Source organism: Leuresthes tenuis, unplaced genomic scaffold, assembly GCF_036924035.1.
Source record: "Leuresthes tenuis unplaced genomic scaffold, fLeuTen1.0.hap1 SCAF_3, whole genome shotgun sequence".
Classification (NCBI taxonomy): domain Eukaryota; kingdom Metazoa; phylum Chordata; class Actinopteri; order Atheriniformes; family Atherinopsidae; genus Leuresthes; species Leuresthes tenuis.
The window spans coordinates 26,895,486-26,909,895 of record NW_027325357.1 but is presented as its reverse complement, the minus strand read 5'-3'; the positions used below and the strand labels follow the sequence as shown (position 1 = coordinate 26,909,895).

The 14,410-nt window shown below is 42.4% G+C and overlaps 1 protein-coding gene across 2 annotated transcripts in view; it reads left to right on the top strand.

The window, feature by feature from the left end:
* The first annotated feature begins 615 nt into the window (after positions 1 to 615).
* Positions 616 to 14,410, top strand: part of shq1 (SHQ1, H/ACA ribonucleoprotein assembly factor) — a 38,583-nt gene continuing 24,788 nt past the window's right edge. Inside the window, exons 1-7 of one of the 2 annotated variants that reach the window (XM_072382867.1) lie at positions 616 to 668; positions 1,541 to 1,707; positions 1,819 to 1,883; positions 5,679 to 5,807; positions 5,924 to 6,084; positions 6,184 to 6,296; positions 6,388 to 6,482. In XM_072382867.1, the coding sequence (XP_072238968.1) occupies positions 1,565 to 1,707; positions 1,819 to 1,883; positions 5,679 to 5,807; positions 5,924 to 6,084; positions 6,184 to 6,296; positions 6,388 to 6,482 (706 nt within the window). In that variant the 5' untranslated portion in view covers positions 616 to 668; positions 1,541 to 1,564. Of the gene's footprint in view, positions 669 to 1,540; positions 1,708 to 1,818; positions 1,884 to 5,678; positions 5,808 to 5,923; positions 6,085 to 6,183; positions 6,297 to 6,387; positions 6,483 to 14,410 lie in introns of those variants that run through there. The other variant, XM_072382868.1, reaches the window with a different exon arrangement.

The following is a 14,410-nucleotide window of genomic DNA, read 5'->3' as shown; positions in this document are numbered from 1 at the left end:
AGGCTCTATTGGTAGCTACCTTGCTATACCTCTTAAAAGTGGTTCATAACGTTTGTCACATCAGTCCTTTGTTGACAAGCTGCCATGGTAAGGCAGATCCAACTGGCAATCAGGCTTTCAGGGGTAATTTGTAATGCATTTGGAGTGGATATAGTCAAACAACCCATCAGTATGCAATGCATACATTTAAAATTTGAATAAACACAGAAACACTTTTTGTCACTCCAATATGAACATAGTTTTGGCACAATTAGAACAGGTGCCACAGTAATCGGAGGAATATTTCCTATGAAGATATTTTGACACTTTTTGTTGTCTGTACGGTTTAAAATCTTTTGATTAACCTTTTATTTGCTTTTCAGAAGACAATGCATTTGCATACAGACACTGACTTTGAGTTCCACATAACTATTCAAGGAAATGCAATTGAAATTTCCCTGAAAATGACACTGGTCTATTTACAACAGAATTTCCTGAAATTGTTTCCGCTGTCATGCATAAATGAGAATAAAATGTGTCGAAAATTGCAAATAGTATTGATGCAATTTATTATTTTATTTTTTGCACAGTTGCTCTGCCTGTTTCCACTCTGTATTACGGTAAAATATGGACGTTACTCTGAACACCAGCCAGTGCTTCAGCTTGTTGGGATAACTCAGAGTGTTTTGGTGAGTGTTATGTTTACTGCCACTTAAACATACTGTATTTCGGTACCCTTTTCTGAAACGACTCTCACAGCACTCCTTCTTTGCATGGAGTGGAGTAAAGTGCTACATCGAGGCTATGAGCTGGCACTGCTGCTCTGCTGTACTGTTTTAACTGACACCCACGAGGGGACGAATCATGCGTTAGCTTGTTTCACAGGCTAGTAGCTTGCTAACTACGAACAGAACTTCCCTTAAAAATCAGCTAAATCAGTGTGGCTTGTTTATAGCCGACAAAATGAGTCACCTCGGAGAATAACACTTAAGGTTTGACGTTTGTGAATGCCTATGGTCAATTTCGGGTCGCTGAAAGACCATTATAGTTATGAATGAAAAGTAATGGTAAGACTCCAGCTTGAGGTACGCTAAGTTAACGTTTTCCGTTGAGGAAATTCTCTACGTCCAGGGTGATGAGGCCTACGCCGGAGACAAAAATAGGTAGTTACATATAGAGCAACGTTTTAAGTATTCCGTTGGACTCACGCGTCTCAATAAGCAAAACAGTCGTAGCTGTGGAGTTTTTCGTTGCCCTTCAATAATAACACCTTCCGCATTAAATACCACAGTAACGGGAAGATGGAGTGAAAACCTTTTGTAATCCGCTGCTCTAAACAACCGAACGTTATGCTTGACATAAATTGTATTTACAGTTTTTCACTGTCAGCATGACACGTGGGCTGCTGCCCCCGGACCCATGATCCACAACAGAGTTATCCACCAGGTGGCACGCTGTAGTCAGCTGGTCCGTGATTCATGACAGGCTGGCAGGCTGCTGAGGAACGCGGTCCTGTACGGTTTAACCGCGCTGAGGAGTCTTCTTTTTGTTAATGCTGCAGGTCTGCATCACATCATTGTTCACAATGATAACTCCTGCATTTGACCTGAGTCAGGATCCTGACTACCTGATGCTCACCATCCGAGTTCCTTACACCCGAACATCGGAGTTTGACCTGTTCATTGATGGGACGGATTTCAAGTTTTACGCAAAGCCCTACTTTCTGAGGTGAGTCAGCTTATATACACACCCAGATGTAACTTTATAACACCAACAATGCTGGACTTTAATTTTGCTCTAAATATATATATATAAAATCTTATCTCATCTTATTATCAGATTAACTCTTCCTGGAAGAATTGTGGAGGATGGGAGGGAAAAAGCCACATTTGATATTGACAAAGGTATGTCTGCATGAGTGCAAAACTATTACAACCTGTTATTTCACGGCTTTGACACCCTGCTATACCTCTCCATAGTAGGACTTTTTTGTGCCTGTTGTCATGCTCAAGAATGAATTGTGCAGCATCATGGTTAAGGATCAAAACTTGAAACCACTCCACCTCAGCCGTTACTCCCAAACTGGTTTCACACGACTGGGCTTCTTGTCTTTATTCACTCCCTGAAAGGTTTGCGGTTAAAAAGGAACGGTTAAAAGTGAACAGTGACGTCAGATCAGCGTTGCTCACAGAAATGAAGTTTCTTCTAAAGTAGGAGTTATCACCATAAAGGCAGAAATAGTCAGATTTGGGTTTTTCGTCTCAGGATTTAAGAGATTAAGAAATTAAAATGTTATTGTATTTTCATTGCTGTGTAGAAAAGCTCCCTCTCATCTTATTGAAACGGTGTCTGTGAGCGCAGTTATGTGACAGGAGAAAAATGACTTATTATTGTGTCAGTCCAACCGAAACTAGACTTGCACGTAAACATGTTTTCTCACAGTCCACAGCATTGCGCCATTAACAACGTTGGTTAATAACTTGATTCCCCTCCCACGCATGTAAAGTGTTACACAGATGTGGCTACAGTTAAATGGCCCTGTTGAGCTGTAACAGCAGCTCAGCTCAACTCTGCATGTAACCGAGTGACTGGTCACACTCCTCCAGGACACTGGGACCTGTTTCGAGCAGAAGTCAATGATTAATCCTCATTAATCATCTTTAGTTTGTGTCCCACTCAGTCAGCCATGCTAACTGCTTAACTGATCGTGTTATTCCCTCCTATGTAAAGGGCAACTGTAACCATCTGTAATGCCATAGTGTTCACAGCCTGCAGGCTGTCTGTGAAAGCTCTTTTTTGCACTTTTCCTTTAACTTTACAAAGAGGGCATCATAATGACTCAGCGTGACATTCACGAGTTGACGCTACTTCCTGTCACTGTGATCTGTCTTTGACTTTCTGTTGCACATAATCGCTTGCGATGGAGTCTTTGCAAAGAGGCCTGCCTTATGATCTCGGACATCTCCGTGCCCATCTGTCAGCATGTCTGCAGCTTAACACACTGTGTCTGTATAGGCCTGGAACATTTGTTAATAAAGCCCTGCTAATGAGTGTCCTTGTTTAGGCTTCTAATGAGCAATCATTAAGGTCCCTCTTCCGGTCTCTCAATTCTCAAGTAATTAGTCAGCTTCTATTGTAAAGCAATTTAAGCTGTATCACTTGGGTGCATTGAAATTTTATGGGGTCTTTAGGCGACCAGCAGATTATCTTTGCAGTGTGGCTTAATCATTCAAGTCATCCATCATGTATTGCCTGTTAACTTGCAACAGAAAGTCTGTAAAGCAGCTCCGTTGTAAGAACTTAAATTGGCAACTTTCTTTAACCTGTGATCTCTTATGTGGTATCTTATGTTAGACATCACTTTCAGATCTTCTCTGATGTTGTCACATTTTCTATGAACCTTGTCCAGGAACCTTTTTTTTTTCTTTCCTCCTTCCCCTCCATTCTGGGGGAGAAATCGAATTCCCCAAAAAAAGGCTTCATTAGGGCTTTAGCATCTGGAACCTTCGGGGTGGGGTTTGCACCACTGAAAATCCATCTTTCTGTCTCTGTCATCTCTAGTTAAATTTCCACACTTGCTCCAAAAAAAAAACTGTTAACTTTACGTTGTCACGCCGGGACTTTTGTTGCTGTTCGTACCCACAATATTCAAGCTCAGAAAATCACACAGCTTCAATCGGCTGGGGAGACGGAGCTGATTCTGAAGCAAGCTGCTGAGGGAATGGCGAGAGATCCAGTTGTGACAAGAAAGCAGTTAAATTCTAACAGTAAAACATCAGGCTCTGATTGTTTCACAGTGTTTCTGCTCTATAGAACAAAAATAAATCCAATTCCTGATTAACACTAGAAGTCCCAAAGTGCAGACTTTAGTATGCAATTAAACCCCCCCCCCCTTCAAATGTGTGAATAAGTCTAACATACCACTAACTGCCTCCCATTGTTGTGTAAAGAAGCCTAATTATTGAGCTGTGTCCCTTCCAGCACCCCACCCCCACACACAGGAAATTCTGCAGGCTAGCAACTCTGATGTGCCCTTCTGTAAGATCACTGGCCATAAAAGGCACATAACCAAAATATTTGCCATTTTTCCACTGTAACATTTGTAACAAAAACTGAGCTGGCATTTGACAAATTGTGTCACCTGAGAAATAGCCTCTTTCAAGTTGACTACGTGGGTTTGATTATAGCCGATGTGCCCTTTTGTAAGACTCAATGGTCATCATACAATTTAGATTCGATGAAGGAAGGGAGGGGAAGGGAGTGTCGTAAAAGGTGTGAATGTTGCGGGCAAGAAACAACCATAAACAGGGAAATACCTGGCACACAGACCCAGACTTCACAATGTCACAACCGAGGCAACCAAGAAGGGTCAGAGCTCAGGAGGCTTTAGCAATTCTACAGAGCATGTCAGACTGAATCTGACGGTGGAGATGTGGACCTCGCATTTCACAATCAAAACGTTGTCACCGATATGTCAAGTGATGAGGATGCGACTGCTGTTGCACCAGTAAATCCTCCCCTCCAAAGACACACCAGGAGACGGGTGGTCAAGTATGTGATTGAGCAGGACAGTTCACACAGAGGCCACAGAGGCTCCTTCGACGCAGAACTTGGAATGCTCAATGACGACGTCGACGTTCTGGAAGAGTATAAATTAAGAGACTTTTCTGCTCGTTCAAACAGCAGTTTGGCCTTTGTCATTACAGTCAGCAACCTCAGTGGGGGGTGGAGTGGCTGTTCACAATACAATGGAGACAGTTGGCACCTTAAGAAGAATACACAATTTTTGCTCAGAGGGGAGCGGGCATGCAGCAGAAGTGAAAATCTCTGGGCCTGCTTTCTGTGGACAGCTCTGATAAAGCTGGCGGGCGGAGCGATGCATATCGACTGACTAAATTAGCTAAATCTGCTCAGTGCCTGAGACTTCGGTGGTAATCCATAAGATCCAGGGCTTGAAAGACTTTTCTAGCTCCTTGTAAAAGCTCCAGGCCGTTTTGTTGAGTCAAGAACATCAGCTCTGTTCATAGTGTTATGAAGTGATGTGAGGTGGAACCAAATCAATACTCCTTTAAAAAATCCTAATCAACACAATAGTGTCAGTGGGTCATAGCTTGTTTTAATCCAATTAAACTAGTTCATGTTTTCTGAAGAAGAGGTACCGAAAAATAAAATGGAAAAAAAAGCTTTGATTTCAGTGTAGTTTGTTTGTGATTTACTCCAAAAGTCTTAAATGATTCCTGCTTGTGGTTTGGATTAATGTTACTTTGCAAAAGCTCATTGTAATATGTCCTTGGTATGAACTGAAGACTTTTTTTTTTTCCATGATCACAGAGAGCGCAGGAAGCTCATCATCCTGAGCGCGGAGCACAGACGTGGATACATTAAACACTTTTCTAACAGTCTAATGCATCCACGTGATTTATGGAATCAATTTGGGTCGAGGTTTTATTGACTTAATTATGCCATTAAGAGTTATTATGCACTACTGGGAAGCACTTTAAAAAGTAATTTAATAAGTGATTAGTTCTACTCTATTATATTTGCATATTCTGGCAACTAGGATGGAGAAACAGAATTTAAATAACACTCGCACACCAGCCCATGTGTGTTAATGAAGTCCAATCGAATTGTCTGGATTTTATTACTGAGGAAGTCTGTAATAGTTAAAAACCGTCTTGTGATTCCTTGCGTCGCTGTAGGTCTTTTCACACTTCGGGTCCCAAAGGAGACAGCTGGGGAGCACTTTGAAGGGCTTCAGATGCTCACGAGTCTCCTCGCTCCAAAGGGCACCCGTTCAGCGAAACCTCTAGTGGAAGATATGTCTGCGGGTAAGTGTCACTGTTAACCATTAGTTTACCCTTTATTTAAGTCATTTCTCATGAAGCAAATTGTTGGGAAGTGGAGTTGAACTGGAGTCGACCATGGCTTCTTAACATCTCAACAGAATGCAGTGAAAGCACAGAAGAAAATGAAGAGGAAGGGGATGAAGAATTTGACTGGCAAGTTGAACAGGAAGTTTACATGGAGAGATCTGAAGAAGAGCTTAGAGCCCTTCAGAAATATGGCTTTGGTAATCAGAGATCTGGAGTATTTGCACGATTACAGGTAGGATCCATGGAAAAATATTCTTTGTAAATTTGACCCTTTTGAACAGTTGAGTGAGTATAGTTTTGGAGCATGCATGTGCTGTGGTTGTCCTGACAGGAGGAGCTCTGTGACGTGATCGACATCAGAAACCCAGAGGAAACATCAGCAGCAGAGAGGCGGGCGGCTCGGCTCGAAGCGGAGACATCAGCTTTCTCTCCTGATCATTACTTGTGAGTTTAAAGAATGGATCTTCCAGAATTTTAGTTTTTCTTTATCATTTCTGTGCTGTCGTTGACTGCTCACATCCATTTGTCATTACAGGGCCGATTTGTTTGAAGATGATGAGATAAAGGGGTTGCTGAAGTTTAGGCCTTGGTGGGCAAAACTGAGCGTTTCTGAGCAAGACGGGGTATCAAGTGAGTTCATGTCTGTAATCTGTAAACAAGAATATGGTCTGTAGACCTTAAAATCTGCCTTATGTCTGTGGAAAGTCTGCTCTTGGTTTTGCTTGTGCTGTTGTTGGTCCTTTAGCTTTACTTTATTGCAGAAATCACAGAATTTGTAGTGGACAAAGATCTACTTTGTAGTTGAGTGAAACTGAGTGTCCACTGTTGTCTCAGTTTTCACCTGTGCTTTAATGCTATTTATAGTTTTTTCCACTTCGTCTTCTGTGGTGTAGAAATCAATCGTTATTGGGCCCCTCCTCCAGACTCAAGCTCACTTTCAATGTGCTGATTGGTTTTTGGCAGACTGGAAACAAATACATCTCTGTGCAAGCCTGTAATCCTGCGTGTGTGCGCTCAGTTGGATTCAAACGGGCCCAGTGCCTCCACCCATCCTCCACAGCTCCCATCCCAGGCTTTGACCTGGAAATAAGAGAAAAAAGAAGGCTGTAACAACAAATAATGATCACACGGATACTGTGTATCTCATCGGTTACACAAAAGGAAAAGAAAAGCTGTGAAATTGCTCCTCAGTTAATCCATTTGCTGCCATTCGAATTGTCTATCACTCGTTTAGGTCTGTGACATAATCGGTCAACTGGAGGAAGCCCAATACTAACCGCAAAACGTTGCTGAAAGGGGGCATATCGCCACCTATTGTAGCGGAGCACCATTTGTACCTAAGGTAGCTAGAAGCTGAGTGAGCTCATCTTCACAGTCGAAGAATTCCATGTCCTCAAGGCTGGAAATGTAGAAATCCACCACTGGATTCTTTTGATAAGTACACATTTACTTTGGTGAGACAAAACTTAGTTTCCTATCAAAGCAAATACTTTTGATGAGTAAATAGATGAGCAAATGCACACAGAGCCTTTTAATCGACAGCGGAATTGTTTGGCATTTCTGAAGAGCACCTTTTCAATGCATGACAAAAACTGCAAAGTATTCCACTGCAAGTAAAAGTGAAAGTAGTAAAAGTCCCTAAAAGTTCAGTATTCCTTTCTAGCCATTTTTGCACAAGAACAACAGAGATTTTCAGGAAAAGTTTGTGAAAAATTCTGTCAGTTTGTTTGCAGCTGTCGTTCACAAAAGCATGTCGCAGCGGGAGGCTTTCTGCTGGAGATGCACTCTCCCAGTCGAAAGTCAGAGTGAAAGATGCAGTTTAAAAGAAGTAATAAATGGTAAGAGCGCAACTTCCCCAAAACTGTGCTTCAGTACGGTACAAAATTAAAGGTGTTCAACAACCGTGTTACAGTTTTGGGTTGTATGAAGTTGTGAATTATTCTTTCCTCAAGTTAAACCCTCATGCGCAACTATTTAAAACATGCCTTGCACATACTCATAGATGTAACACTGAAGTAATATCACTGTTTTTTGACTAAAGTAAGGCTCTCTTACTGATTGTTTTACTGTTCCCTGTCGTGCTGTTTCAAATCTCCCCCAAATCCTGCTGTGAATGGAAATCTTTTAAATGCACAGTTACAAACGGGAATCTGATATCTGGCCTTTATGTCTACCAGACACTGCCATTGTTCTCTGACAATGTATCAATGCCCAAAGGACACTCAAGTCTTTTCATGGCCCCTCTCTAGAGGAAAGAGACATCAGCTCATTTGCTGCCAAGCTGCACTCCCTGCTAAGGGGCCTCAGGGCTCTTCAGCGGTAGAGACACTTGTCATTATGAGGGATTGAACTTGGACCTTCCCTAATCACTACATCTCTCGACTGCCTGTTGGCCAATTGAACCAAGCACAAATCTGAGTGCTGAGACTGAGGTGTTAGTCTCTATTTCCTCTAAATTCAGGTTTTCTTTTCCCAGTCAGTTCCCATCCATTTCAAATTAATGAGTCATTTATGTGGGAACGACGGGTGGAGGCTTTTCAGCTTCGTTTCCTTGTTCTTCATTTCCCACCACAGAGGTGATAACATGTGAACCCCTTGTACTGCGAGGGACTGTTCGATTGTGCCTTCCAGCTCTCCTAACAGCCTGCTAATTCCACCACTTCCCACTGTTTAAGCAAGGGCATGCCTCACAGCTGCAGCCTACGTGAACGAGTGCAGCGTGCTTCCCGGGGGATTTAGATTAAACAGATAGCATTATCACAGGAGGGAGAGCTGTTGGTCGGGTTTTAAGCAGCTCGAGGGGCCAGATCGTTGACGAGCAGCCGTCAGTCAGGCCATTAGCTGCAGTCTGATGTTAGCCTCAGAGGAACATTACTGTTCCCGCCGGCTCCCTCCCCTCACTCTGCATTCTGAGACGGAGCGGCTCAGTCAGGAGCTCAGGCGTAGATAAATGGGCCAAATTAAACTTAATGGCTTGATTGACAGCTCAAATAGCATTAGCCTCTGCTGAGTGTGAAGAATGGCGTCAGTCAGAAGATTTAAGCAGCTTGCCGTCATATCTTGAAAGCATGCTCATGATTTTAACCGGTTGCCATATATTTCAAAAGGAGAACTAGAGGTCTTCTGTGTGGGTTTTTAGTCTCCCCCACCCTCCTTCTCTTCTGCTAAGTCTGATATATATGTCACCTGACAGATGGATGTGGACACAAGTGCTAATGAAGTAGAAATCGTCCCCTTTGTCCTCTCCACTGTCAGGGCCAGCCCACCGACAGGCCACAGCTGTCCTTTGGAGGCCTGTATTAAAGCACTAGTCTACCCTAAATGCTCCTGACAGCTCAGCCTCTCTGGCTGCTCCACTTTATCACGGATGAGTTAGGCAGTCTGATGTTTGACCAACTTGGATCATCTTCCATTGACATACACCACCCGAGTTTACGGACTGAGCAGACTGTTCATTACATGTTTCTTAGATTTGATAATGTGACATGATCACAGTGATGAACGAGTATTGCTTTGACCTCTCATGTTGTTGATATTCCGGGAGCTCTTTCCAACCCTCAGCAGCATTTTGAAGCATATTTGCTCCATGCCATCAGGCCATCTGGACCTGTAGAGAGCAGCAACGAGCCAGACTGCCGTTCCAACTGGAAGAATCGGGTCAGAAATTAATTTCCAATCACAGGAAGCTTTCAAAAGCTTCGTGCTAATGCCCAATGGAGTTGATTGGCTTCATAGTGAAGATGAATGAACATGATGGTGGATAATATTGGGTCTGCAGAGTAAATAGAATAGACTCCAAGCATATGTTCATCTTGGATGAGTCTCGCTGCTCTGTTGTTGAGTCTGTGAATGTTTGGTGTTTTGTTGTGTGGGCATTTCTCAGAGGAGGCCACAGTTTTCTATGGTAAATACAGTGCATATGCTTTATATCAACATGTACGGTTTTTGTGTAAAATTCTTGAGCCACTCCTCATTTCCTCATGTGCTGCCAATAAAAGAGTAAATAGGTCCAGTGATTAATTAAAAGATTTGCAAACAGTGCTCAGGAATGGCTTCTTGACAGCCACCCTTCCATGGAGACCGTGATGAGGTTTCAGTGAACAGTAGATGGATCAGCTGAACGTCTGCTGGATTTTTTCCTCTTTCTTAAGGACATCACTTTCAGATACTGTTCATCTGCTGTTGATAGTTTTTTAGACCTGCCACTTTCAGTTTTGTCCTCCACTTGTCCAGTTTCCCTAATTCTTTTAAGGACACACCATGCTGAGATATGCCAAGTTGTCAGCTTGTAGCTCTTTGGGAATCACCTTGTTGGTGCAAAAATACTATTTTAAGTCTGTCAAACTGTGTTGTCTTTGTTTTTTTTTTCACTCGGATGCAACTGAAGAAATGTGAAATTAGTACCCAAAGATACAAGTTAAGAATAGTTCTTTGCTAAGATGTCTGTTATGTGCAGAAACAACACTTGGTCATTCCTTGAAGTGAGTGCCTTTTTCTATGATTGATGATTCCTAGATCAGTGTGTTTACTGGCTTACCAAATGAAAAACTCTGAAAACGGTCTGGTGAGAGACAAAGCAGCAAATGTCCAAAGAAAACCTTTCAGAAAGCCTGGAATCATTGCTCATGACCGCTTTACAAGAGTTCAGGAAAGTCTGGCTGTTTGGAGGCAAAATGTAAATAAATAGTTTGATATGCAAGTGTGATTATATACAAGCGTACAGTAAATATATCTATTCTACATACAGGATATCTTTGCTCCTACAGTTTCAGTCGTGAAGACTTTTTGCATCCTGGAATGTGCATGTGTGTGTGTTTGAGAGACGCTGCGTGTACACTGGCTCAGATATCTCTTTATAAGTCAATGTCTCACTTTTGTGTTTTGCTCTCGTAGCTTCTCTCCGTCTCTCAGTGTGTGTGTGTGTGTCTGTTAAGTATGTTTGAAGAAGAAAAATGCACACACATCCAGGGCTTTGTGTCCGCTTGGCTGTGCTCTGCCTCCGCGGCCGGGCTGACAAAGAAACTCAGGTAGCGTCCGCAGGGAGCTGAAATGACGTAATGCCCCAGGAATCTCCTTCGCAGCAGAGCCAAGTTCCCACTGCAGCCAGTGAGATATTGAGCGAGTGTGTGTGGGTATTTGTCTATTTGCTCTAGCCAGTATACATCGTGCACATCGGGGGCTCAGAGGAGGGACTCTTCTTTTCTCATGCAGAGAGAAGAATTGCTTTCAGCTGTTTCATAAGCTGCTGGGAGGGGAATAAAAACAGTTGAGTTCCAGCACGTCACTGCAGACATTCAGCTTGCCTCTGCGCACTGAGCGATGCAGATTGTTTAAATGGGATTGAAGTCTGTTTGTGTCGCCCCATTAGGCTTGCCACAGATCCCCATTAGGCTGATATCTTTTTCAAAAGGCAACAGTTAATGCATTTTCAGAGCAGGAAGGCAAATGTTTTCAGATTTTTTTTCATTTCTAGACACTTCATTTCTGTCCAGATGTCAGAAGAGCACGAAGGCCAACACTATAGCTAATATTGCTGATTGAATTTGGGGCAATTTGGTTAAGTTTTGCTTCTGCTTTTCACACACTCCTCCAGAAGGAACTTGCTCATCAGTTGTTGCAGAATTGCAGTTAATTAGCTGACAGATGGTTGTGCTAGTGTGAGGCTGTGAAATTTCAACAACCTGATGGAGAGTTTGACTGGGAAATGTTTACAGCTTGGACGTCTCCGCCAGCTGTTTACGTGTCAAGTAGAAAAAAGAGGTTGACTCTTAATTCTTGTTTTCCTGTTGTGTCTATATCAACACGGTTGAACTTGAGAAGGAAAGTCAAACAAGGAGTTATTGGACCTTTAACCTTCACACTTAGATCAACGTGTTTAATGTAGAAAAGAAAAAAAGGAAAAAGAATGACATTTTCATTTGAAGCTATTCATCAGATTATAATAATTATCTATTCTACTCTTTTTTTTCTTCTTCAAATAAATCAGTGCTGGGTAATGTAGAGAAATCTCAAACTTGGTGATTATTCTGCCTTTGTGCCGCCCCGACACAGTGGTGTAAAACACAAGCCGATTTCATGCATCAACACCAGATTTTTTCCACAGCATGTGCAGACAGTTTGGTCGCAGTTGCTGTTCACACGTAAACTTCACAGCGAGGGATTCGCCCCTGGAGATGCATTCTCACACTAACGTCTGCGTTTGTGCAGATGAGGTCCAAGTCCTCAGCCACCCCTCATTTCCTTGAATATCAACAGGAAAATGGTTCAGTCGTTTATTTCATCGCTGGCAGACGAATGGTGACAGTCAATATTTGGTCTGAGCTCCTTTCTTCAGACACCTTTCTTGTGCTTTCTTTAAGTAGTCATCAGGAATAGTTCTCCAGGCTTCTTGAAGGACATCCCAAAGCTCTTCTTTGGATGTCGGCTGCATTTTGTTCCGTTCTCTGTCAGATGATCCCACACTGCTTCAATAATGTTGAGGCCCGGGCTCTGGGGAGGATTCATCCCTCCATAAGACCTGCTGCCACTGATTTTCAGTCCACTTCTTGTGTCATCTGGCATAGCTCAGCCTTTTTTCCCTGTTTCCCTTCCTTAAGAATGGCTTCTTGACAGCCACCCTTCCATGGAGACCCTTTCTGATGAGGCTTCAGTGAACAGTAGATGGATCAGCTGATGCTTCTTTATAATGTAACAATGTCCCTATAGAAACAATTTGAAATGGGTTCTTTGCTAAGTTGTCTGTTATGTGTAGAAACCAACAAAAACTGCATTGCTCTGAAGGCCAATGTCCAAAGAAAAACTTTGAAAGACCTTCAGAAAGCCCAGAGAGCTATTGTTCAAAACCTCCGTGAAAAGGTTCAAGTTTAAACAGAATTGATATAAATGCAGACCGGATCAAGACTTTTTTTGCACTGCATTGTTCAGACGATACGCACGTGATGTCATCAGACCGCCTCAAAAACACAGAAAACATATCTAAAATGGGGAAGAACCGTTGTCCAACTGACTGCACTAATGGATTCAGAAAGAAGTCAGAGTTTTCTTTTTACAATCTAGCAAAAAAAGAGCAGAACATCAAATGGATTGCTGGAATTCATCCAGACAACTGGAATCCAAGCCCAGAAACGAGGATTTGTAGGGAACAGTTTGTGTCCACTTACAGTTGTTAGATTTTTAGCCAAAGCCCTTTTCGTAGGCTTCTCCATTTTTATAAACTTGTTAGCATCCCCCATTTCTAATCAGCATTTGTTTGAAATAATGTGTGTAGCAGCAGTGCTCTGAGGATGTGGGTTAGATGTGTGGTGGACATGACGACCTCGTATAAACGGGTGAATTCTGAGAAAGAAAATTGTGTGGAAATGGGCTTGATGTTTAAAGTTTGCTTATTTTCATTTTGATCAGTGGTCAAACGACACTCCCAACCTTCTTTTTTGATACTTGAATGTCAACTGTTTTCCCAAAGTTACAAATTCAGGGGATAAACAGGAAAAAAAGGATTAGAAATCATCATAACGAGGCAAAAAGTGTCTTTCAAACCTGATTCATGGCCAGATGTTAATGTGTGTTGTCCACAGATTCTTTGGTAGGTTGCAAAGTCCATTTTGGAGACCAACAACTTTTAATTTAAGATGATATTCACTTGTTGGGCTTCCATTCCCTTGAAGGAGCAGCGACGTGGTGCGTAACCTCTATATAAGAGTGTGTCTCGGCTGCATTGTTAAGCTGGTAGAAACCAACACACTGCCTCAAATCCTATTGAGTATTTGCTGCTGTATTCACGCTTTGCTGCTCTTGCTGATCTTCTGAACTTGGAAGAAGATAATCCCCACAAGAGGTCAGGAGCCAGTTTCGCATGCAGCCCCTCCAGAATGTCTGGCCGCTCTGCGGTGCATGTGTTAAAGTGGCATGCAGCTGTGCGGCCGCCTCCACCCTGTGTGACTGTTTGATTTAGATAGACTGGCTTATCACAGATATATGTTTTGACATATTAGTCAGCCTGAGGTTGTGCTAAAGCAGTCATTAAAATGGATGGTTTCCTTGAAGAATGCAGATCTGATCCTGTAGTGTCAGGCTGCAGTCCGATGCAGTTAATAAGAGTGTTTTAGCTTTTGGTGCTTTATTGGTGAGCGTTGTACTATATCTGTGACAGTTTTTATGGTATTGTGAGATTTAGAGACCAGGCTTTTCTCTTATAGGGCACACAAGGGTGTTTCTGAATCACAAACAGTAAAAAATCCTGAGTCTCGCAGGTATTGTGCTTCCAAAACGTGAGTGGATTTTTCTCAACTTAATCCTACATATCATTGCTTAATGTCAGTGGACGGTATGCATCTCATATTTATTCAGCTTAGTGTGGACATGGTCTTAAAGACTTCTTGCACTAAGCCTGCTTTGATTAAGCTGTTTACCCCTGCAGTGAAACACTGTGCCTTATTATCTTGATACATGCTGGTTTCAGTGTTTATTTGAGCTGAAAATTGCTTCTTTTTTTTTTTCTTCTTTTTTTAAACTTGAAGCTGAAGAGAACACTCAAATGATGTGTTGGTGCTTGTGCACCG